The sequence below is a fragment of the Agrilus planipennis genome, unplaced genomic scaffold (assembly GCF_000699045.2).
Source record: "Agrilus planipennis isolate EAB-ADULT unplaced genomic scaffold, Apla_2.0 scaffold90, whole genome shotgun sequence".
In the NCBI taxonomy this organism is placed as follows: Eukaryota; Metazoa; Arthropoda; class Insecta; order Coleoptera; family Buprestidae; genus Agrilus; species Agrilus planipennis.
The window spans coordinates 507044-533371 of NW_020438865.1; the positions used below are offsets into that span (position 1 = coordinate 507044).

At 32.1% G+C, this 26328-nt stretch overlaps 3 protein-coding genes and 1 long non-coding RNA gene across 10 annotated transcripts in view; 1 reads left to right on the plus strand and 3 right to left on the minus strand.

Moving 5' to 3' along the window:
- Positions 1-1265: 1265 nt before the first annotated feature.
- Positions 1266-10700, minus strand: LOC108737291 (solute carrier organic anion transporter family member 5A1-like). Its single transcript, XM_025975710.1, is given in 12 exon segments — positions 1266-3862; positions 4313-4650; positions 6486-6693; positions 6750-7121; positions 7185-7349; positions 7410-7599; positions 7601-7641; positions 7975-8079; positions 8148-8724; positions 8778-9178; positions 9242-9396; positions 10491-10700. Coding segments are annotated over 10 exon segments (2658 nt in total). The 5' UTR covers positions 9123-9178; positions 9242-9396; positions 10491-10700; the 3' UTR covers positions 1266-3545.
- Positions 4959-6462, minus strand: LOC112904783 (solute carrier organic anion transporter family member 5A1-like). The gene is made up of 4 exons (XM_025975731.1): positions 6253-6462; positions 5789-6189; positions 5159-5735; positions 4959-5090 (listed from the first exon to the last, which is right to left on the minus strand). Exons 2-4 carry the CDS (start codon positions 6131-6133, stop codon positions 4978-4980), a joined length of 1035 nt encoding a protein of 344 aa, XP_025831516.1. The 5' UTR covers positions 6134-6189; positions 6253-6462; the 3' UTR covers positions 4959-4977.
- Positions 10701-13518: 2818 nt separating the features above from the next.
- On the minus strand, positions 13519-16429 carry LOC108737295. The gene is made up of 4 exons (XR_001937841.1): positions 16288-16429; positions 16031-16185; positions 15703-15797; positions 13519-13706 (listed from the first exon to the last, which is right to left on the minus strand). It is a non-coding gene; the product is annotated as an uncharacterized LOC108737295 (long non-coding RNA).
- Positions 16430-20942: 4513 nt separating this feature from the next.
- The window catches only part of LOC108737283 (E3 ubiquitin-protein ligase Rnf220-like), a 75944-nt gene continuing 70558 nt past the window's right edge, over positions 20943-26328 (plus strand). For 4 of the 7 annotated variants that reach the window (XM_018470024.2, XM_018470029.2, XM_018470028.2 and 1 more), the window contains exons 1-3: positions 20944-21558; positions 22114-22238; positions 24058-24541. In XM_018470024.2, the coding sequence (XP_018325526.1) occupies positions 22116-22238; positions 24058-24541 (607 nt within the window). In that variant the 5' untranslated portion in view covers positions 20944-21558; positions 22114-22115. Of the gene's footprint in view, positions 21559-22113; positions 22239-24057; positions 24542-26328 lie in introns of all 7 variants that reach the window. The other 3 variants (XR_003231310.1, XM_018470027.2, XM_018470025.2) reach the window with 2 other exon arrangements.

The window sequence follows — 26328 nt, forward strand, 5'->3', positions numbered from 1 at the left end:
AATTACTATTTTTTGGTCTAGTTTTTTCTCGCATAAGTAAAAAAAAAGCTCTCTCAACATTTATATTTTACTAGATGTACATGTATGAATTTATTATGTAAATTTGAAAGGGTAATGGGACATGTTGACAGATTTTATAAAAAATGTATTTTTAGTAAGTAAACGAAACCGATTTAGTAGTGCATTTCTTATTAATTTATATGAAACTCAAATAGAAAACCATGCTCAGGAAATTATCTGATTCAGTATTAGAATTTTTTGTTTATAAAACATANGACAACAATTCAGTAGGTATATTATTTCATAGTTAAGAAATCAAAGTACATATATCCATATCAATTTCAATTAAATTATCGTCTTATTCGTGGTCAAGCTCTAAGGAGGATTCTTGTTTATCTTATTCAGTTTAATATGCAATTACATTCCTTCAGTTAATCAGAATAGATATTAAATACCTTTTAATTTTTTTATCTGCATCATGTAAAAAATTTTATTCCACACATGGGCAAGTTAATAAACTTATTTTTAAATAATATTTTAATAAACATTACTTTTTATTCTTGGCAATGAATTGCAGCTATATATAATAAATCCAAATTATTAAATACTAATAATATTCAACTATTTATTTGTTGCAATCTCACTTTATTAGTCTATTTTGTAAATTGTGCAGTGAAAACGGCACATAGCATTAAGACAACCGTTTCGGCCCATGACCAGTAATGTCATTAAGAAGGTAATGGACCCGAGCTTCAAACAAGGGGGGGCTCGTTTTCATAAGATTAGTTTAGTTAAAAAAGAAACTAAATACGTAATACTGGAAATTAAACATTGTATCACTAACCGAATTTGCTAATTAGAATTCGATTTTTCAACAGATTAAAAGCTAATTGAATGTCTGTTTTTTGCTTTTGATAATTTTTTATTTACAACACTCGACATACCTAATTTAGTTACAACATGTGTAAAATTATTTATCCTATCACGTGCCTATAAATAATATAGTAGTTTAATAAAAAAATATTCATAATTAAATTTCAATTCAAACTGTTTAACACAATAAGAAAACAGAAAATAATATAATACTATCAACTTTATGCGATTATCTTCGCATCTCTTAACATTTACATCTACCTATAGATTCCCACTTCCTTATTAATGAATCCGATATTGTAAACTATTACTGCAATAATTTATTCAACATTTAATATTTTCAAAAATATATCAAGCAATTTTATTGGAGCAATTAAGAAATTATAGAAGTATTTATATATGTAATTCTTTTAATTTCGAGAATAAAGTACAGAACGAAACGATTTCACAAACAATAGAATAAAACGTTATCAGTTATATAAAAAATGATAAAAATATATAGGTACAGTGCTTTCATGTAAAAAATAATTATTAACAAGTTTTATTCATACGTTAAAATAAACACGTGCTCTAAAAATATTTTTTATCTAATACTAGGTATGTGTATCTGATATCAATTTGTCAGTTTTTGACTGTAAATGTAAGGCATACATGTATTAACTTTTTTGTTTTTTAATTGAGCATTTTAATACACTTTTTCAAATTAGCTATCTACCTAATAATTGTATTCATTAAAAGCAAATAAATTAACAACTTTACTAATAAAATATAATATTGTCATACCTAGCACATTTTCAATCCTTTGCTTCCTTATATAGTTTTAGAATAAATTTAATTTGCTAGGAAATTTTTTTCAACTACTTAAACCACAAACCCTAATTCAACAGTACAAATTAACTTTTCAAATAGTAAACACAAGGAGAATCATATATTGCCTCATAAAAATATGGAAGCAGGTATGTCTTATTAGAAGCACAGATTCAGAGAAAAAGAAAGTGATAACGTTATTATAAACCTATATATCGTACTCATATTGTAAAATCCATTTTGTTTTGTTTTACAAAGCAATGCTGTTTTATAATTCGTCTGATGATAATAATCCAACTGCTTGTAAACCATATTACATTCGTAAATGAATTCGTTATAAGATAGAAATGCCTGAATAACGCATAAAACTACTTTCCGATTTTAGAAAATAACACAAAATAAATTGGCTAAAAAAATATAGCAGTTACTGCTTTCACCACTATTTTTTTCTCAAAACATTGCTTCAAGAGTATGTGCTTCATTTTTCTATAACTATTATAAACTGTGCATTTATTCTATTAAAATATATAAATTTGTTTACCCTGATTACATTATGACCGCCAAATGATTCACTATCTGTAAAATATCGCTTCTAATAAGATTCCAAAATACTCTAGTGCCAATTTATGTAATTTTATAAATATATCCTGCTATTGTTAATTACATTACAAACGAAAAAGATAAAATAAACCATTTTTACATACATAAAAAAGATTGAACAATATGTGAATCACTTTTACAATACCGTCTGCCTCTGGATCTTATAAGCCAATAACTAACATACATAGGCTTGATTAATTAAAACACTATTTCGTTTTAAGTAAAAAATAATATCCTTAATCATGATAATCCTACTTATAAAAAATTAATTTTGGTTAAAATTAACATACTTAATGACTGTAGTTATAAGATTAAGTTTGATTTTAACTATGCCTAATAACGTTACAAAGCACCGGAATACCTGATATAAAAGTATTGTCTATAATTAAGCTATGACAATAAATGTTACGGCTTCATTTGTATCGTTTGTGACTTTTCATTGATATAATTATTTATTTAATTACAAATCTCCATAAAAATAAAAATATTAGCTTAAAAAAGTAAAACCAGATCTCAAAAAAATTGAAACTTCAATTAACAATTATATATAAATAATAAATATTTTATCCGTTTATGAATGATAGTCAATTGTGTACAATATTTAGTCAGATCTATTATTTAAATTTACCTAAAATCTATTTCGATTGTGGCACTGAATTTATTGTAGTAACAATAGCAAGAGCATAAGTACTGAAATATTACTATACATAGGATTAACACAGTTGTAAACCTATGCATGAATACGGGATCACCTCGAATTTCAGTCAAAATAAATAAGTACGTTAAATAAGAGAAGTTAAGTTCATGAACACCTAAAAGGATATTTTAACAAATAAAAATGAAATCAGTTCTTTAAGTTTTGAATTGTTGTTGTACAGAAATTATTGAAGCTACGTTATTAAAAATATTTTTGACTGACAATAAGACGTAATCAAGAAGAAATGTAAACAAACAAACCTGTACATATCCAACAGTAATTAAAATTTAATTTGTGAGTATTACATCGTTTCTAAATTGCGAATTGACACGGGAGAGATCAGCATCAAACAGTATTAAATTCTGAATATAATAAATAAGTGCAAATCTTACTAAACGCATTAAAATATCTTATGCTTCAAATTACTACATTTTCCCATAAAAAATTGGTTGTTAAAAACATATCAATGGAAGCAACTTGGACAAGTTAAAAAATACTAATTTGCCTTCTTAACAAGTGTTAATATATTACAATAATGTTAAATTAAAGACTAATAGACAATTTACTGTTAAACATGAACTTCTTGGTTGTCTTTAACTTCCTCACAGGACGAGTTAGTGTTAACTGCACTAGTAGCAACAATTTGTTGACTGGGTGTCTTTATTTCATTTTCTTTAGGACTGGAACTGGTGCTTATTTGAAGCTTTTTTCGCAAATCAGATGCAGAAAACTCGTGGAAGTCATACATTGGCGGTTTGCATGATACTGGGACAGAACAAGCTGAAACGGAACTTGTATTGCGCTTGTGACCTGTACTTATTTCACACGCCGAAACAGAACTCAAGTTTCTGCGATGGCCGAAGTGAAGGTGACGTTCTTCAAACACTGTAAATATGTAAAAAAAAAACAAATTTAGTTCGTAAAATCAGGCGTCATTGTTTCCTATACATGATAATCAAACAAAGGAGTTTTACTGGCGCAACGTGATAGACACGTAACAAAATTGAACAAATAACCGCCATGAACTTCTTATTTGTTATCTTTAAATGACGAGATACAAGCAGCTCTCCCAATTTTTTCAGAAAGATTATTCCACAGTTTAATGGCAGTGATTTGTTAAACTGTTTCTAAGCTATTTTCATATATGAAGATCACTGTGCAAAAACGACAAGGATTACGTTGTTGTAGAATTAACATTAATATTCATTTATAAACTGAGATCACAATCAGTAATTTAAATATAAAAGAATGTAAATTGCGTTCAAGGAAGCCAACATTTAACAAAGATATTAACATTTCTAGCAATCTAAACAATATAAAAAATAAACAACTTACGTTTATCTAAACTTATTATGGAGCCAACAATTTCATTAGCTGTGATTGTTGCGGTTTTTTCCAGTTGTTTACGACGTCTTACTAACCACCAATCTATTGAAAAAATGGTAAGTGCGAGAATCTTAATTCCAGCACAAAGTCCAACATAACGAAATCTGAATTGTTCAATATCATACAGCAAACAACGACCTCCCTTAGCGCCACAAGTGCTCTTCCACAACAGACACGTAGAATCTATCAAGTTTCCAAACAATATAGGAGCAGGGATATACCCAAACAAACGGAATATTACGAACTGCATTCCTAATGCGAACGATCGTTCTTCCTCACTAACTGATCTGAAAATATAATATACGTATATAATTAATAAACATTTAATAATGGTTATTATTACTTTCATTTTTTATATTGTCATANATGAATGGAAGTACAACAAAAATGTTATTACAATAAAAGTATTGATAATCCATTGCAAATAGTTTTCAATCATAATTGATTTTGGCCACAAATCAAAATTTACTTAAGTTTAACCATTTTAAAAAGTACCTGTAGAAAAGTGAGGATACCTTTCTGCAAAACATATTCATATTTATATTTATTTTGAAATATAAATTTTGTTATTATTAAAATTGTACACCGCGTTTCTATAAAATAATATTTATTCTTTATTTACCTATAGATATTAATTTTGTAAGTGAATCCATATGAAATGATAACATGTAAGCTCCTAACAGAAATCCCAAAACTGGACCGAATGCAGCCATGCTGTACATACATCCTATAAAGCATTACTGAAGTTACTCTAAAAATAAACAAAAAAATAAGTATAATGTTATAAATATATACCTATATAGATAGAAGAACTGTCAGCTCTAACGTGATCATCAATATACGTGGTTCCGAGAGTAAAAAGTGGTGAACCGCCACAGCCAAGTAACAGTTGAGCAAGAACAAACAGGAGCACAGGTCCCGTTGTGGAAGGAGAGCCTTGAATACAGTTGTCACCTCTTAAATTATTATGTGGCGCTAAAGGAGGGGAAGACAATCCTGGAGAAAATCTACCCAGATCTATATCTTGTTCTCTAACTGAAACCACTCTGCACATATTTTCATCTGTAATATTTGCAATAGTTGATCCAAAGTTTTCCTCTGACGTAAAGTGGGGTATCATGAAAATAATAGAGCCAATTCCCATTATCACAGTGCCAACTCCAATCCAGACAGGTATGTGTCTTCTACTACCAAGATAACTAACAAAGATAACAGTTATCACATTTCCTATTTCATAAGAAGAAGCCACAAGTCCAGAGAGACCTGAAGGTATTTCAAATCTTTTTTCAATAGTAGTTATCACAGAATTGATATAGCCGGAGCTCAAGGCTTGCTGAAGTGTCACCAAAAATGATAAAAGAAGTACAAAACTCTGAAAAAAGCGAAATAAATATTCTTACAAATATATGTATGTTTATAGCTTACTTTAATTCCAGCGTATTTTTGTAGAAACAAAGGTCGGCACTTAAGGATCCCACATTCCTTTGTATCTCTTAATATCACAGCTGTTGGTTCGCTAAAGTTATCTTTAAAAGCAGCTTTTTCTCTGTCAAAGCCAGTGGATGGGTTTCGACTATGACATTTAATTACTGTATCACAAAACGTAGATGCTGTAGGTTTCTGGCTCTCATTATCATCTTCAGGGACACTTTCTGAATACAGGCCAGTCATAGCATACATAGATTCTTGTCTCCGATGTCCTTTTCGATGTACAGGAGCATCTCCAGATGATCCTGGAAGCACTCCTGTCGCAGACGATCCACTCGACATGTTCCCGTGTAGGTTTTTCTTTTAAATCACAATAACTTCATTCTTATTAAACATCTCTGAAAATAATTTTAATTCATCACACTTTTAACGTAGTCAATAAATTCGATTTCTTTTTTTACTAAATATATTCAATCAAGTTGGTAGAATTTAGGAGCTTCGAATTAAGATCAACTTATTTGTTGATTGTAACTTCTTATAACATTGAGTTTTGATTATTCCATTTTCATATATTGGCGTCCAGACTTTCTATTTAATTTGACGTTCTAAATCTAGCCTATAGCAATAATGCTCATTAAGTTGTAAATGTAACAAAATTAACAATAACAATAGGACCAATAAGAAAATACATTACCTTAAAACAATCATAAGTAACGGCATCTGTGTTATAGCTACTACAAAGGCCATAAAAAAAAGAAGGATCAAAAAGGGGTAAATAGTATGGCATGCAGAATTGCATGCCCCTGCTGTAGCCACAGGTATCACTGTAACTTCATCAAAATTAGAATCGACAGCAACGCCTGGTGCTGATCCACCCATAATAGACCCATTTCCAAGAATGCCTACGTCGAAGGTACAATAATATTAAAAACGCATTGAAAAAAAAGTCATTTCTTACATGCACAATTAAGATAGTTGTTGGACCTAGAAGAAGAAGTGCACCCTGCGTGACATGGACTAAAATAAGTAAGTCCATTGTTCCCACAAACGGGCTCAACATCATTCATACTACATTCGCAGCCAAAATTACAGGACGACGTTAAGTTTACTTGGAATGGTTCTGTGCGAGTGTTGTTGAAATATGGAATGGTTGTACCAGCCATTTTTAAGTTATCACATCCTAAGAAAAATAACAACGCATAACAGGAGAGGCACACTAAGTTAGCAATTAAAACAAATTGTATTGCACCCTTTGGGCGTAACTCCATACGCTTTAGTATGCATCCTCCCATAAAAATACCTATACAAGCACCAGGAATTGCAATAGAACCTGTTAAAAAAAATATTATCAAATTAAAATTATGGTTATCTCAGCAAACATGTTTTAATTTACCTGTAAAGACACTTGCTTGACTTTTCCCTAAGCTGAATTGTGTTTCTAGGTATTTTGGTAGAAAAACAACAAAACCAGATACTATCATTAATTCCATACATGCTCCCAAACATGTCACTATATAAATGGGATTACAAGCTAGTCTTAACATTGAGCGAGGTATATCTAAAAATTGAAACAATATTAGACATTCTCATTATGTAATTAATAATCATAATTAATAACCTTTAATGTCCTTCCCATAGCCCGAGTCACTCTGCTGAGATTGGGAATTAGCGGCAGTGTTAGCATTTCCTGAGCTTTTTTGGGCCGCTTTCTCTATAAACTTTATTTTTTCTTTTTCGTGTGTTATTTCTTTTGGAAATGAAAAGAATGGTATCGATATTAAAATTAATAAAAGTCCTGCTAACAGAAAAACCTCCCCACCACATACCCACCCATCGATGATCACCTGGGTCTTAAAAAAAATATTATCACTATTATTATTACTATCAGGGCGCCATTGTCTTGTACAATTTTAATAAAAATAGGAGAATGAATGGAAGTACAACAAAAATGTTATTACAATAAAAGTATTGATAATCCATTGCAAATAGTTTTCAATCATAATTGATTTTGGCCACAAATCAAAATTTACTTAAGTTTAACCATTTTAAAAAGTACCTGTAGAAAAGTGAGGATACCTTTCTGCAAAACATATTCATATTTATATTTATTTTGAAATATAAATTTTGTTATTATTAAAATTGTACACCGCGTTTCTATAAAATAATATTTATTCTTTATTTACCTATAGATATTAATTTTGTAAGTGAATCCATATGAAATGATAACATGTAAGCTCCTAACAGAAATCCCAAAACTGGACCGAATGCAGCCATGCTGTACATACATCCTATAAAGCATTACTGAAGTTACTCTAAAAATAAACAAAAAAATAAGTATAATGTTATAAATATATACCTATATAGATAGAAGAACTGTCAGCTCTAACGTGATCATCAATATACGTGGTTCCGAGAGTAAAAAGTGGTGAACCGCCACAGCCAAGTAACAGTTGAGCAAGAACAAACAGGAGCACAGGTCCCGTTGTGGAAGGAGAGCCTTGAATACAGTTGTCACCTCTTAAATTATTATGTGGCGCTAAAGGAGGGGAAGACAATCCTGGAGAAAATCTACCCAGATCTATATCTTGTTCTCTAACTGAAACCACTCTGCACATATTTTCATCTGTAATATTTGCAATAGTTGATCCAAAGTTTTCCTCTGACGTAAAGTGGGGTATCATGAAAATAATAGAGCCAATTCCCATTATCACAGTGCCAACTCCAATCCAGACAGGTATGTGTCTTCTACTACCAAGATAACTAACAAAGATAACAGTTATCACATTTCCTATTTCATAAGAAGAAGCCACAAGTCCAGAGAGACCTGAAGGTATTTCAAATCTTTTTTCAATAGTAGTTATCACAGAATTGATATAGCCGGAGCTCAAGGCTTGCTGAAGTGTCACCAAAAATGATAAAAGAAGTACAAAACTCTGAAAAAAGCGAAATAAATATTCTTACAAATATATGTATGTTTATAGCTTACTTTAATTCCAGCGTATTTTTGTAGAAACAAAGGTCGGCACTTAAGGATCCCACATTCCTTTGTATCTCTTAATATCACAGCTGTTGGTTCGCTAAAGTTATCTTTAAAAGCAGCTTTTTCTCTGTCAAAGCCAGTGGATGGGTTTCGACTATGACATTTAATTACTGTATCACAAAACGTAGATGCTGTAGGTTTCTGGCTCTCATTATCATCTTCAGGGACACTTTCTGAATACAGGCCAGTCATAGCATACATAGATTCTTGTCTCCGATGTCCTTTTCGATGTACAGGAGCATCTCCAGATGATCCTGGAAGCACTCCTGTCGCAGACGATCCACTCGACATGTTCCCGTGTAGGTTTTTCTTTTAAATCACAATAACTTCATTCTTATTAAACATCTCTGAAAATAATTTTAATTCATCACACTTTTAACGTAGTCAATAAATTCGATTTCTTTTTTTACTAAATATATTCAATCAAGTTGGTAGAATTTAGGAGCTTCGAATTAAGATCAACTTATTTGTTGATTGTAACTTCTTATAACATTGAGTTTTGATTATTCCATTTTCATATATTGGCGTCCAGACTTTCTATTTAATTTGACGTTCTAAATCTAGCCTATAGCAATAATGCTCATTAAGTTGTAAATGTAACAAAATTAACAATAACAATAGGACCATTAATAGTTATTTATAATGGTATTTACAGGAAGGTGCGAGGTAAGGATCACAATAGGCAGCGAACAATTTATGTACTTCCTATTATAATAATTTTTAAATAACATTCAGAAATTAAGCTAATGGTTAATTATTGAACTGAATTATTGCCTGAATCAAGAGTAATAGCGATTTTGTTTGTTCTTAAAGCATTCTTCTATTATAAAAGATTTTAGTTACTGTAGCTACATACTCTTGACAAAGGTATCATAAGCCAAAACAATTGTAGAGTGAAACTCTAATTGAAATATTGTTGTTTTATTTCTTGAACAATATAAAATTTTTCATAATCTACCAATCAAGAAATTATGTATATTTCATAGTAACTTTACATTCTTAGTTAATTGCATACCAATCTCATCTAAAAATTTACAATAACTAAATAACCAGTGTATATCTCTTTAAACATAAATATACTATTTATTATTTATCTACTCTGAAATAATAAAAAGTGTATAAGTAGTACAACAAAATGTAACCAGAGCTACAAAAATAATTTTTGTAAGCTGTATTATGAAAAAGAACCAAGAACCAAGTTGGTTAGCTGAATGCTGGATTGAATTGCCTTGTCCCTTGATTAAGTGTAAATCGAGTACCCAACTTTGTAAGTACATAAAAATTAGAAAAATGCCTATATAAATATACACATATAAGTACACATAATTTTTTTTCCTTAAACATTAGCTCATTATAGTTAAACAAATAATTAACCACAAGATCAATCATTTAAGCAATACTACCCACGGATACAAATTTCGTTTTAAATAAAGTACATACTTACGTATTATACTTTGCAGCGTTACATAAAAAGTAAAAGTGGCCTTTGTTCATTAAACTGTGAAATGAGCTGGATTAAACGTTTTGCCAAAAAGTTAATAATATACCGATAATTGTCATAATAAACGGCAATATTAGTTGGTGTACACTTTTAATAAGAGGCACATATACATATAATTATAACAATCTGGAAACTTACTCTGTAGGAGATCTACTTACTACTCCAAAAAGTTGTAGGTATGGAGAATTCCTAAGTTCCTCACATTTACTCAGAAATACCACAAAAGATATTGAACTTTAGTATTTAGTTACACTATAATTCAATTTTGAAAAGCATTTTGAGCCACTTTTTATTATTGTTTCATCGCATTGCACTTACATTGCAGCCATTGCAGATCAACACACACGCATCACTAGAAAACAGATAAACAGCTGTAGTTAATCTATGGCTGTCATCATGACAAATTGAACAATAGAAACCNAGTCATAGCATACATAGATTCTTGTCTCCGATGTCCTTTTCGATGTACAGGAGCATCTCCAGATGATCCTGGAAGCACTCCTGTCGCAGACGATCCACTCGACATGTTCCCGTGTAGGTTTTTCTTTTAAATCACAATAACTTCATTCTTATTAAACATCTCTGAAAATAATTTTAATTCATCACACTTTTAACGTAGTCAATAAATTCGATTTCTTTTTTTACTAAATATATTCAATCAAGTTGGTAGAATTTAGGAGCTTCGAATTAAGATCAACTTATTTGTTGATTGTAACTTCTTATAACATTGAGTTTTGATTATTCCATTTTCATATATTGGCGTCCAGACTTTCTATTTAATTTGACGTTCTAAATCTAGCCTATAGCAATAATGCTCATTAAGTTGTAAATGTAACAAAATTAACAATAACAATAGGACCATTAATAGTTATTTATAATGGTATTTACAGGAAGGTGCGAGGTAAGGATCACAATAGGCAGCGAACAATTTATGTACTTCCTATTATAATAATTTTTAAATAACATTCAGAAATTAAGCTAATGGTTAATTATTGAACTGAATTATTGCCTGAATCAAGAGTAATAGCGATTTTGTTTGTTCTTAAAGCATTCTTCTATTATAAAAGATTTTAGTTACTGTAGCTACATACTCTTGACAAAGGTATCATAAGCCAAAACAATTGTAGAGTGAAACTCTAATTGAAATATTGTTGTTTTATTTCTTGAACAATATAAAATTTTTCATAATCTACCAATCAAGAAATTATGTATATTTCATAGTAACTTTACATTCTTAGTTAATTGCATACCAATCTCATCTAAAAATTTACAATAACTAAATAACCAGTGTATATCTCTTTAAACATAAATATACTATTTATTATTTATCTACTCTGAAATAATAAAAAGTGTATAAGTAGTACAACAAAATGTAACCAGAGCTACAAAAATAATTTTTGTAAGCTGTATTATGAAAAAGAACCAAGAACCAAGTTGGTTAGCTGAATGCTGGATTGAATTGCCTTGTCCCTTGATTAAGTGTAAATCGAGTACCCAACTTTGTAAGTACATAAAAATTAGAAAAATGCCTATATAAATATACACATATAAGTACACATAATTTTTTTTCCTTAAACATTAGCTCATTATAGTTAAACAAATAATTAACCACAAGATCAATCATTTAAGCAATACTACCCACGGATACAAATTTCGTTTTAAATAAAGTACATACTTACGTATTATACTTTGCAGCGTTACATAAAAAGTAAAAGTGGCCTTTGTTCATTAAACTGTGAAATGAGCTGGATTAAACGTTTTGCCAAAAAGTTAATAATATACCGATAATTGTCATAATAAACGGCAATATTAGTTGGTGTACACTTTTAATAAGAGGCACATATACATATAATTATAACAATCTGGAAACTTACTCTGTAGGAGATCTACTTACTACTCCAAAAAGTTGTAGGTATGGAGAATTCCTAAGTTCCTCACATTTACTCAGAAATACCACAAAAGATATTGAACTTTAGTATTTAGTTACACTATAATTCAATTTTGAAAAGCATTTTGAGCCACTTTTTATTATTGTTTCATCGCATTGCACTTACATTGCAGCCATTGCAGATCAACACACACGCATCACTAGAAAACAGATAAACAGCTGTAGTTAATCTATGGCTGTCATCATGACAAATTGAACAATAGAAACCGTAGAGAATATAGAAACCATAAACTAAAAACCCATAGATGGAACATGCAAACCAAAGAGTGTAAAGGTAGTAATGGATATTTATTTAATAATCTGTTATTTTTTAATGTGACTGTAACATACTATTCATGGTCGTAGCTAGACCGTCACATCATGACAAGATCAAAAACATCTAGAGCAGGCTTAAAGCCAAATATTTCCACATTAGTTTCTACATATTTTGTTTACAGTACATACTGATATTGCATAAATTTGAGCACACCGAACAGGTAACTATTTACTTATATAAAGTACTACTCAAAGAGTTCATTTTTGTTGCACGAATGAAATCTAAAATACACATATTTAAAAATTAATGTTTCACTAAATCCGTTTCCGCTTTTTTTAAAAACACCATTTTTATTTTAAAGAAAATATAGTTCGCTTAATTCGTTCGTGTTTATGACATATCCTTTCTAATAAAATATGAAGAAATCACATACTACATAAACTACAGATGGACCGGGTATCCGGTTTGGATCCGGTAACGGCGCCGGAACAACTAAAGCCGCATACCTGGTTATCCGTATAACTTGTTGAATTGTTTTACAATTTGTATTGCTTCCCTACTTCCGTAGAACATAATGTAATGATCATGATATAATAAATAGTGTAAAACATTAACATTGAACAACTACAGACTATGATTCATAGTAAACCATTAAAAAAATTTTTGTCTAATCTTCGAAATACTCCAACCGATTTCGAAGACACTTCGCGACGATGAGGAGCAGGTTATTAGGAATGATCTAGATTACTCTTTTGAATTGTTTATTTATAACAACTGAATTTATTATAAATAGTAAATTACAAAGTTTTGCCCAAACGAACTGGCAGGTAAAAAATAATTGCACATAAACGTTGTTCTTTGGTATATTATATGGTGTACGCCCTGTATATGATTCAACACACGATATTAACAAAATTACTTTTATGTTGAAACGTTTTTTATTAATTAGTATTTGGTTAATTCAATTTTGTTTGTAAAACAAATTAACCGACCTTTAAACATTAAAAAAAATTAATTAATTAATTTCAATTTACTTCAACCTATTTTTACATAAAAAGCAACGATACACATAACTAAGATGGCTTAGAAACAGTTCACGGTATTCTCCGACAGTTGGCAGCAGCTAGTCTTCAAGAAAACAATGGTCGTTTTGCCTAGCTCTTGCACTTCCTACGTAAGAAATTAATTGTATTAAATATATGCAGAAAGGCATGCAATTGTTGAAATCTTATCATTAAAAATTGTAGATTACAATGAGTGCATTACATTTTTCGGTAATTTATGTTTCTCTTGTTGTTTTTGACAGTTCTTTCTCAAGGCATGACATGGCCCAAGTCGTATTAAAGTTTTCAATTTTATGTCCAATTAAACCCTCCAAATACTTTACTGTTTTTTAAAAAATCTTATGTTGTTTTAAGCCTTATTTATTGTCTATTTGTTATTTTTTTTTATTATTTCTCGATATTTTTTTTTCTTTAACCGATTTTTTCTTTTTCTATTATTGTTCCCCCCCCCCAATTTGTTTAACAAAGTGCTCAATCCATTCGTCCATCTTGCACGTTCTTTTCTTGCTCTTTGTCTATTTATTAATTCCCAGAACTTCTTCCTGTTCTATCCTTTCTTCTGTTCATTCTTCTTTTTTTTGTTTTTTCTTTACTGTTTGGTATTTTTTTTTTTTCATTTGTAGTATCTTGATTTTATTTTTAATTTTTCTATATATTCCTTTTCTTTTAATCCAGTTTCGCAGTTTCTCTACTTGACATTCTTGGTCCCACCATGTTTTTACCGTAATTTCTTGTGTCAATTCTTATTTTCTTACTACGTACTGTTGTATTTTAGAAAAAAATATGCATTCTTCAATTTTTATTTAATTTTAACGACACATATAACTAAGAGGGCTTAGAAATTGGTAGTTTAACGTTTTCGCCGGTAGTTAGCAGTAGCCATTTTTCAGTCAGTAATGGCCGGGTTACGCAGACCTTGATTGTCTTAGGTAAGAAAATAAATTCCTTTGGTTAAAAATTTTTGCTGGAGCACATGTAATTATCGGAATCGAATAGTTAAATATTGCAGTTTACGATGTGCGTATTGATTTTTTTTGGCTACTTATTTTTTTCTTGGTATTTTTGATAATACATTCTTGAGGTACGACATGGTCCAAGAATGTACATACATACGTAGGCATTTAAATTCAAAGAACTTGTGTGAATTATTCTGAGGTATTAATAGGTACTGCCACCATGGACTTTGCTAAAATGTTTAATTAATATCTTTCAAATTATCGCCCAAATTTTTTATTTAATATTTAAAATTATATCAGAAATAGCTTGGGTTGAAATTTATTTAGTGCTACTTCAGATCGTTCAGTTGGCGCTCCTAGCGCGTGCGCCATTACAATATTGTAGTTCCGCGAAGTTAAGCGTCGTTTTGATGGGTGAAAAATTAAATTCTTTTTCTTTCATTAAAGTTTTTGCTGGAACTCATTTAATAGTCAAATTATTATCATTAAATATTGCAGAATACGACATGCTTATTAGTTTTTTTGGTAATTCGTTTTTTTCTTAGTATTTGGAATGTACCTTCTCAAGTTAACAACAGACAATTTCTTAATTTTTCATTAAACAAAATGCTGATTTAGTATGATTTGGCTGAATTTGTTAGACAATCGACTTAGTACAATATTTTGACGGGAATTAAGACAGTTTCGAATTTTTATTTGCAGACAATGGTTTTTATAAGACACCAGAAAATTGATAGCGTTTTGGCCCCCCATCTGTATAATTAAATCGTTCCACTACATGGTTTCAACCATTTTAACAACATCGGAGTAAACATTCAGGACAACCGAGACTTTAAGGTGAAAAGAATCCCCTTCGACCAACATGGACAAGTTTGGCATGGGTCAAAGGTAAGATTGCTTTGAACTTAATTAATGGATTTTTTTTTCAGTGAAAAAAAAACTGTTATGCAAATGTTGTTAGTAGTCACTTGGTTTACGACTGTCTCCTTTGTTTTTTATTTTTAAAATAAAAATAAATAATTACAACTACATTAAATGATACGTGAAAGAAGTGAAACTTTCAATAAATAAAACTTAACCAGTTATTATCAATTTAGAAAATCTCTTGTCTTTCTAAATTGATTTTAATTCATTGGTTTTATTTACCCTTAACTTCAAGTATTAGTCTTCTTTGCTATCGGTCTGCAATCATCTTGGTTGGGGTTGTTTAGAGTGATTAGTGCTGTGGAAGTGTATGTTGCCTGAAAAAGAGAAAACTGTTTTAGTGTCCTTTGTATGTACATTGTTTTTAGTATTGTATATCTATATCTGTTAATAATTTCTCTTTGAAATTATTGACAAATGTGGTGTTTTACAAGCAGTGTACTATTTTGTTATAAGGAACTCACAAAAGTGCAATGATGAACAGGTGTAAAAACGAAAAATTTCAAAAACCATGGAATGCATTCCAAAGGCAAACAATAAATTAACTCACCAATGCAGAGTTAAATTCACTCATTCTCTATAATTTCTCCAGAGCATCTATGACCACATTCCAAGATGGTTTTAGCCGCGATGTACCAACAAATTCATTCTAGTATTACCTCGGTATTAGTAATCATTTTATGGGGAACACACAATAGAATATGTCTGTAAACAAAGAACAGCGCTTACATGCCTCAACCATATTTATATTATTAAAAATTACCAAAATTAGTTTTTAGATAAAGTAAATTATATAAATATACTTACAAAACCTGTAAAAACTTATTTTAAAAAATTTGACGTATTTGGTATTTAAAAACTTTTCGCGACACAACACTCGACATTTACCCCTAACACCCAAACAAAAACAACGGACAACCATGACTCTAGACTCACTGTAATGATTCGCTGTTTGAAGGTCGTTCGTTATCCGGACCTCAAGTCGATGAGGGCTCCATCTTGGGGGATAAACTGACGGATTACACAGGAATTGCCGCCATCTAACATTGTTTCGTTACTTCTCTCGGACCGTTTACAGGTTACACACTCTAGGTCGTGGTCCAAACTAAGTAACACTAATAATCCACAGAGGTCACCAGCTTCACTTTAGATACAGGGTGTTTCCACTAATTTTTCAAACACTTCCTAATTGACTATTTACTGAAAATAATTGAAAAGATGTACATGTCTCTGTATATGCATCATTGAAGGAGTTTTTTGTTTTTGTTTTTCAAATCTCGTTTATCTATTGCAGAGTTCAATAGCATCCATTTTTGAAGATCAGGAAGAAGATAATTCACCAATGGAAGTGGTGAATAGTTCGTTGATGAAGGTGATTATCTAGGTTGGATTTACCTTTAATATAACGATGTTTCTTTACCCACTCCTACTCATTACGGAGGATGAGATGAAGGTTAGAAGTTATGGGTTCAAGGGTCATTTTATGAAAAATTTTTGGACTTAGTGCAGGTAAATTTAATCACGTTGTTGTCGATTATTTTCACAGGTACTGACGTATGGTTTTTTCTTTTCTTTCAGTTCCATCCAAGTTTGTGCTGTGTTCGAATCGTTATTAAAGTGTCTTTAAATGATATTTTTTTCGCGATCGGTAGTGAAGTGAAATGAAGTGTATATGTATATGTGATGGAATAGTATTGTTGATGGATCTCCCCTCCACCCAGTCTAGCATCGGTCTACTGACATTCATCACGGAGAGGATGAGGATCGTGGACATCCAACGCTGGATAGATTAAGGTTTCGGTGAACCCTACTAAGGTCTAGCCGACGCCTCAAAGTAGGTCACTAATGAATATTGTTTCAAATAGACCCGAGTGGCAAGCTTTTATATTTCCATTTCTATTTCTGTTTTTGATTTTTATTATTTTGGGGCTAATTTGATTTTTGCGCCCAATAAGATGAGTTACAAACTGTAATTTAGTGTATTATTGGGCTCCTCTGGTGGTCCATTGCCATATTATCCAATTGAGTCGCTCCGCGTGCTAGGGACCGACGTATACAGGTGCTGCGCCTGTAACGTCAAACTTTGATTCTTATTAGTTGGGTTTTATGATGATGATTAGCTGCTGGCTTAGGTCCTTTACACCGTATTATTAACTACATGCCGTATCTGTTGTTGTTTTTATAGGGATCTGATGTTAGATGGAGAACATTTAAAATTGTTATGAGGTACCTGATTTCAATACATACATGGTGTTTTGTCCACGCTGTCATTTGGGGATTGTGTTCCACATACATATATACCACACATGTTATTTACATTTCTATTTTATATGCATGTCTGCTTGTCATTCATTGGGTCTATTTGATATTTTTTCAGCTAGTGTATTTATAGCAGTGCAGACGGGAAGACAGTGTTATTGAAATGAAAAGTGTCAAGGTATAGTGTATTTCCTATATCTTCTTCTGGCACAACAGTGGCGGTTCGCGAATCGGTTAAAGGTTTGCGCCAAGTTAAATAATAAAAGTATACATCTTAGAATAAGTCTTTCTTGATGTTGAAATTATGTTTAAAAAACCTTGACGAACATTTAAATTTCTCTTTATTTAAATTCAATAAATTTTTAATGCTGCTACACTGTTCGTTTTTAATGACTAATGTGACTAATCAATATTTAATAATCCAAAAATGTAAATTTTTAAAATTTCAGCACAAATACCGTAACTAAATACTATTTTCTTTTCAATTCATTTTTAAATTTACTATTTAGTATTTACGGTCGGGGTTGGGTGATAACCGTTCGTTCAATGAGCATAGGACTAAGAACCCTCTCGTTGAAAATCGGCCAACCAAGAATTAAAATTTTATTCTTTTAGTGTTTAAACGACCTTTTGAACGGCACATAATGTGGTTTGGGACATAGACATATATAAATGGACGTGCCTTAGCCGTATGACGTTGTAATAATTTCTTGGCTCGAAAAGTGAGGGAGATGGCGTATGTTTTGGGACTAGTGCTATCTCTTTCATGACACGCTTACGCACTATCGTGAGAAAGATGGATATTGTCCGAAACTTCGGTCCATCTCTTTCTTTTGTTGTACCACAATTCTGACCACTAAGGCATGTCCATTACTAAACGTCGATGGTTTGGGACATTAGTGAGGGTGGTATTTAACCGTAGTGGTTTTGCCGGGTACGTGGCATAGCTAATGCCGGTTATCTGATGTTCCGGTACCCGGCAAAATCACTATTCGGTACATCTCTAGTATAAACCAAGGTTTTACTTTTATTCATTATAATATTAAAAAATGTTTCACCAAGCGATCAGATTAACCACAAATTCGATTATTACTTAAGCTCGTTCTCGTCCAACACGAATTACGCCACTGTTGTCGTACCTATAAAGCTTAACGACACAAGAATTTTTTTCAAATTTTATTCTAAATTTACATTAGATATATTGTTAATAATGTTCTTAATTATGAAATTTCATTTATTTTACTATTGCATATTGCAATCTCAGTATTATCAAAACATGTTGAAAATTAGAAGTAAAATAATTCGAAGTGGTCTGTATTCTGTCGAAACTGCCAGACGCGGATCGCGATTTCGATCTTTTTGGATCTCATCAGCGCGTCGCAGGCAGCTCCGACAGAACACAGACCAACTTTTACCTGCTGTCTTAACAGTGCGTTTCAGAAAATACTACAAACGGCACAGTGAACGCCATCTGTAGCACGATGCTACATTTTAGAAGTAACTTTCGAATTTTATCATTTCTATTCTTATAAAATTATTATCATCGATCTATCCATTTGAAACAGTTACAAGTATATTTTTATTAGATACCTATATAAAATTTATTAAACTTAAAACCAAGGAGTACGAGTATACGTTTACCACAATCTACACATAAACTTCATAGGTAAGTACATACTACCCCCTATCAGTGGGTTCACAATAAATTATACCTTTTACCATTTACTAATCTACGTCCAATTTTGTTTCAGCATAAAGGTAAGTAAAGTACTTTACATCCAACCAAATACCTTTTTGAACGATGATACTAACAATATTTCCTATTTTCTTTTTCAGCATTCCGGGGCCCATTCCTTCTCTTCTCTCTTCAGAAGAGAAAGAATATTGATTGATCAACACAAACAAACATGATCACACATATCGTTAACGTCGCGATCGAAGTGTATCCGTCACGTTATTGTTTAGTTGGGGTGTTCGTTGTTTGATGAAAATGTTTGTTCTCCATCCTCTTGAAAACCATAAATATCTCCTTTTAATATTGTCGTGGTTCTGTTGTCTCAATTTCGCTATCTCCACTCTTCGTTAGAAATTCTTAATTATGGGTATCTGTTTCTGGGACAACAGTCTGCTCAGTTCAATACAAATTTGTTGGAGGGTAAATTGTTTACGATAGTTAGGATCCATCCCAATGGGACTTTTATAAAATGCAATGGAATTTGAAACGCACGATACATAATTATTTTGTTAGCGGTTTTCTCTTTTCATTTTTCGTGGCGTTTTCGGATCAAGCGAAATGAGTCGGTGTTGGTGTTAGTGTTAATAGGAAGTAGATTAGTGCCCACAGAGATACCAGGTTATTAAGCAGAGTACGCACAAGTACATGTTTAAAAGCTTGTAGGGAAACTATTAATTCATAAGCTCCTACTTTATATCACACTATTGCGTGACAATGTTTTAGTAAGGGGAAGATGAGACATCATAGGAACTGGACCCCTATACGCAAGATACAAAGTGGTGGTCACCAACTTCGATCACCGAAAACCTGGTTGCCGTTGTTTGAAATTTAATATTAGAATTTATTGCGCGCTTCACCGAAATGCGTTAGTTAAACGCACGATGGACTAATAGTGGGGTTTTTTATGTAACATACATATATTATATTATACAGTAGAACCTCTATAACTCGAACATCAAGGGAGACGCCAAGTTATAGAGTTTTCGACTTATGGAGGATTTTGATTCGACTTGTAGATGTTAAGATTTGGTGTACTTACATTGTCGATAAATCCTTAAAGTCGATAACTTCGTTTTCTTCGAACTATAGACGTAATAAGTTTCAAATTATCGAGTTGTAAAGGTTGTAAAATAAAACATTTTTCGAGGTATATAGGCAAAAGATGTACCAAAATGGCCTGCAGGGACTGACTAAGTATTTCGACTAATAGAAGGTTTAGAATAATGGAGCTTTTAGGGCTTGCAGGGAAGGGAACAAAACATTTTTTCGAGTTTTGGAGGTTTTTGACTTATCGAGGTTCGACTTAAAGAGGTTCTATTGTATTAGGTATATTATATTATTATATAAAGACAGNTAAACTAAAAATCTCAATAAATTCTACGTGAAAGCATTTAGAAAACTATATAGATACCTAAGAGTCTCTAACTGAGGATGACAACATGGGTATCGAAACGCATTTTAAGTTTTTAAATGTTTCCACGTTATTTAATATTTTGTTTAGTTAAGTTCCATTTGATTTTGATGTAAGTATTCAACATAATAAGTGTGTAATATCATATTTATCAATTACCACTAATTAAACTTTGAATGACAATGAAATTAGGTGAAAAACAGGTATGGCCGCTTGCCCCTGTTACAATCTTCAACGGTCGGAAAAGTAGCTATGTGGATATGTATGGAAATTTAAAGGTATTATTGTTTGAACGAAAAGTGAAATACCATTTCCTGAATTTTGAAATTGCCCAAAAATTCTACCAACGCGCCGCATACATGTAATTTCTCGAGTGAGTGAATATGCATATTATAGGTAGATACACGAAAGTATATAAGTAATAATTATTATGTAAAAACTATGTAGTGGGCGGAGAGCCGTGTAGTCCTCCTATTTATCAAGAATCAGGAGCACGTGGTGCGTGCGCATGGCATACATTGCAACAACGTGTTCTCTAACAGAGTGGGGATTGCATCTGTCAGTTGTAACTTGGTTATCGTGGGGTGAGTGGGAAATGCCCGTCTCTTGATTTCGCGATTCTCTTAGGACTACGCAAAACTAAAGTACTAAATGGTGTGAAAAAAAGTTACAAGTAAGTTTACCTTTAGTTTACATTCTAAAACAGGCAGTTTTTAAGTATTCCTTATTTTTTTCTTACATTACTTTACTTATTACCTATATTACCTACTCATTTTTAGTTGCAAAACTTTTTTTTTACCTTTGCTAAATTCTTCTTTTAAATTAATATCAAAGAATAGTCGAGAGATGCATTTTGAAGTTAAAAATTGCATTACTTTTAAGTATCTAAGTAATTACTTTTTGTCCGAAATTTATCTCTGGCAACGTATTTCAGTTAAATTGATTAAATACTTGTTTACTTAATAAACTGCAATTGGTTATAATTTATTATAAGAATGAGTAACAACAAATTAACTAGACATACTTTTTTTTTGTTAAAATTATTTATTTTTTTTTTATTTATTTAGCTGCTCATTAAATGTTTAAATTGTACAAATGTTTAAAACAATTGATTTTATTTGTTGTTAATCAAATAGACGTAAAACTATTTAACTGAGTACATTTATGCACGTAAAATAATTTATTTATTAGTGTTATCTGTTTATAATTGACAGTGAAATATTTTCAGACATGGATAATTCGGCATTTGTTCCGAACACGGGTCACATGAATTCCCCCGCTTTAGTTGTCTTCTCCCAAGCAACTGGAGGACTTACCGACGGATTACGCCTGCAACGTCCTTTTAATACACAGGTATAGGATAGAAAAAACAATCGATTCGGATTGTAACATTTTTCGAATTATCGCAAAACTGCTTCTTCATATTATTAAACTTAACTAAATAATTTGGTAAAGGCTTCCGGTGCTATCGTTTGATAGTGACGTGTGTGTCTTCAGGTTTTTGCGCTGTGTAGAGGGTCGGTCGGGTTGAAATTGTAAAATTTCTCAAAAAAACTCGCAATTTGGCTTTCTCTCCATGTACCTTTCGACAACGTTCCCGCGCGACAGATCCATTTGTTGTATAATTTTTGTATTGTAAATACGTTTGTTATTAAATATTAAGGTGCAAGAAATCATGTGCGCCCCATGGTGTAAATGGGGGTGTCGAAGGACGTGTTGCGGGCCTGAAGCAGTGCACAGAACCCCTTCGTGCAGCACAGTTCAATAATATAAAAGATATCGCGACGGTTCGTGGACCACAGAAAGAAAAAATTTATTTAGTATACCACTCATACAGCACGACAGACAAAAGACAATTTCACACAAGCACATAACACCGTTGTCAAATATGATTAAGAACACCATATGAATAAATTTTAGTAATAAGGTTGCAAAAATACATAAAACATCTAATTTATTACTACCCTTTGTCTTTAGGCACCGTTCTTATGAATAAAAAATCGACGCGTGCACTTAAAGGTTTTAAAAAACAGACTTGGTTTTAATGTAATTTCGCCAACGTTCACAAGTAACATCTTCTAGCGAAAAACTTTCGGAGAATTCGCACTAACTGTTGTTTGTACGTATTACTTAACTTATAGGGTACTCACGCTACTGATAACAAGTTTTGAATTTATTTTTGGATTACCAAATTCTTATTATTTTGAATTATATCAAAACCTAAAACTGCCCTGCCTTCGAATTAATGCGTAGGTATCCAAATTATCGATGTTAGATCGCCGCAGTCTCTAATATGTTGTCTAAAAGAAACATATTATAATGTAGTAAGAAACTACTGAAAATATAACTTGGGCAGTAGTTTTTTAATAACTCCATTAAACAAATTGATTTCGATTGCAATTTTGGGTAGAAATGTGAATTTATAAAGCGAATGTTGTCACTAGTTTCGTCACTTTAATAATTTTACCTTGTTGAACTCCACCAATGGTAATATATAATAAATTTATGTCTTGTTTATTCAATTCCATAAAAATTGTACAGTATTTATCAGCCATATAGCTGGTTTGACAGGGCTGTGATCACTCATCTATCCTTAACAAAATTTTCGTTCTTTAATCCTATTACACCAAATCGATGCTTTATTGATGAGCAGGAACTCAACTCAAGTCCGTCTCTGTGGTTTTAAATTTTTATATCGATATTAATAAAATTTTGCATAAAGGCACTGATTTCATTTCCTATATATGTAGTAGCATTTTTTTTAATGTTTTTGAACTTCCTTATCTTATACTCTCTGTATTAACTTCCTCCTCCCATTTCCAAAAAATCTTCCTAAAGATCTTGTAAGTACGTCTTTACGAATATACCTTTAATTAAAATTTTTTGAAACAATTTTGAAAGCTGCCCTTATAACTGATAATTGTGAGAGAGTTTAATAATATATATCAGGAATTCGTTGTACATTTACTGGATTTTTTATAATGGTTTAAATTAAAATAAACTAGCTTAGGTTAGGTTAGGTTGAACTTATTTCTATCATTACTGATTCGATTTACTGCATAAAAATTCGAAGGTTCAGTGCCTTATTTCCACAGTATATACGTATTGGTGTACCTACATATTTCATTAATTCTGATTTGCAGAAGCATAGAAGAATTACATTTGAAATTAGTTTCAGATGGGGGATGCCTCTAAAGAGCTGCACCGACCGTTTACTACAACAACTTTTGGCTTAAGGAACATAGAAGCCTACGGGGGCCTTCCAGCTCATATTCTTAACCACCTTCAGCCGCAGTTTTTACATCCCGGTTTAACTCTCGGTTCTAGTGCTTTTCGTCCTTTATCCGATTTGAAAGCTTTCCCGTCTCCTTCAGCTTTTGCACCCCCGAAGTGCTTAAAAATAGAAACTAGTGGTGAACACGCGTCCGGTAACCATGGCTTCTTCTCTCCTTCGGAGGAGAGATACTTAGGTCCTAGTCCGAGAATGGATTCGTGTTCCCCAGCGAGCGCTTCCATGTCTCCACAGCCACACGTATCATTGGGCAGTGTTAAAGAAGAAAGTTTGGACGCGCAGATATCTGAGGATGGAGAAACTCATCCGCAAAATGCCGATAGTGACTCACCAGGAATACATGAAGAGAATAGAGGTTTTCGTAGTAAGTAACAATTATACGTAGATTGGGAAATAATGTTGCGAAAATTGAGAAAAGAATGGGGTGGTAAAAGGGTGTTTAATTTAAATTTGCAAGATGAAAAGGTCCTTTATTACTACTATCAAAGATTTAGGCGAAATATTACCAAAAGCTCGTGATTCATACGTAAACGAAAAGCAAGTGTAGACTGTAAGCTAATATGGAATGTTAAAAATAATATGCTCTTTAAAGTACCTAGTAGAGATAAAGTTTTGGCATTCATCAGAATAATACCTATGCGAGATTTCGTGAGAGTTGCGTATACCGTATACGTATAGGATGATATTAATGATTTCTATTGATTCCGATTTTGTGTTTTTTCAAAAATTATTTATTTATTCATGAATATCTATTTTGCCACTTCAAAGTAATCCCCTCCAGATATTATACACTTGTGCTAACGTTTTCTCCAATTCTCGAAGCACTTCAAAAAAATATTTTTTTTAACCTTGTTCAGCTTCTCTTTCGATGCCGTTTTTATCTCCTCGATCGTAGCGTAGCGTCGCCTTTTCATGGGCGTCTTCAGTTTCGGGAGAAAGAAAACGTCACAGGGGGGCAGATCTGGACAATACGGTGGCTGCGGCATTATTAGTATGTTGGTTTTGTGTGAACTTTTGTTCTACCATAAATATGGGCGTTTTTGGCGAATTGCTTCTCGCAAATTGCGCATAACTTGCAGGTAATATTCCTCATTGACCGTTCTGCCCTATGGCAAGAACTCATGATGCACCAAGTCCCTGCAATCGAAGAAAACTGTAAGCAAAATCTTCACATTCGACCTAACATGGTGCGCTTTTTTTCGGTCTTGGCTCATGCGGTAGCTTCTTTTAAGATGATTGAGCTTTGGTTTCCACATCATAACCTTAAACTCATGATTCGTCACCAGTTTTAACCCTCTGGAGCAAATTTGGATCGTCGCGGACAGAGTCCAACAGCTCCTTAGCAATATTAATTCGATGCTGTTTTTGGTCAAAATTGAGCAATTTTGGTACGAATTTCACGTCTCATGCCCAAATTATTGGTAAAAATCGAATGACACTTCATCAATGTTTTCGTCTGTTGTTGACGTGTTTGGGCGTCCAGCACGCTCTTCGTCGTTCACATCTTCTCGATCCTCCGAGAACTTTTTGTACCAGCGATAAACGTTGCTTCGGTCCAAGGTAGCCTTACAGCCAACATTCAGAATGCGTCAGCGCACTTAATTTTGTTTTTCACACAAAATTTGATACAGATCGTTTGATCCATTTTATGAATATCCAAAAATCGAAGACGAGCTAAAACACGCGCAAACAAAGCAGCTGTCAAAAATTAACTGAACATTGAACATGGCCGAACTTGTCGGTATATGTGAGAGACATAAGTATCAACATAACGCCACAAAAATATCGAAAATCGATACGTATATTCGATCCGCGGAAATTCAAAATTCGCGGTACTTTTTGAATGGATTTCGTATGTCAACCGGTAAGAAATTGGTTTGCTATGGGTAGACCCCGCCGGTAGAGGTGTACTTGTCACTACACAAGAAAAATGATGAACCACGTACTTTCTTGAAAAAAAAATTGCTAAAAACACAAAGAAATTAAAAAAATAAATAACGTTAAATGAAAAACGTCATTTAAGATTTACGAAAAGGATTTTTTAATAAATCTGACGTGTTTAGACGCTTATTAAAGAGCTTCTAAAAGCGTTTCGTTGAATCTATCTGCAAGATATTTTCGAAATTCATATACCTACGCAGAACGTATGCA

Coding starts and splice junctions, on each gene's coding strand:
- LOC112904783 (XM_025975731.1), bottom strand. CDS start 6,133: ATGTCGAGTGGATCGTCTGCGACAGGAGTGCTTCCAGGATCATCTGGA. Junction 5,736..5,788: donor AAAAATACGCTGGAATTAAA/GTAAGCTATAAA, acceptor CGCTTTTTTCAG/AGTTTTGTACTTCTTTTATC. Junction 5,091..5,158: donor CAGTTCTTCTATCTATATAG/GTATATATTTAT, acceptor AATGCTTTATAG/GATGTATGTACAGCATGGCT.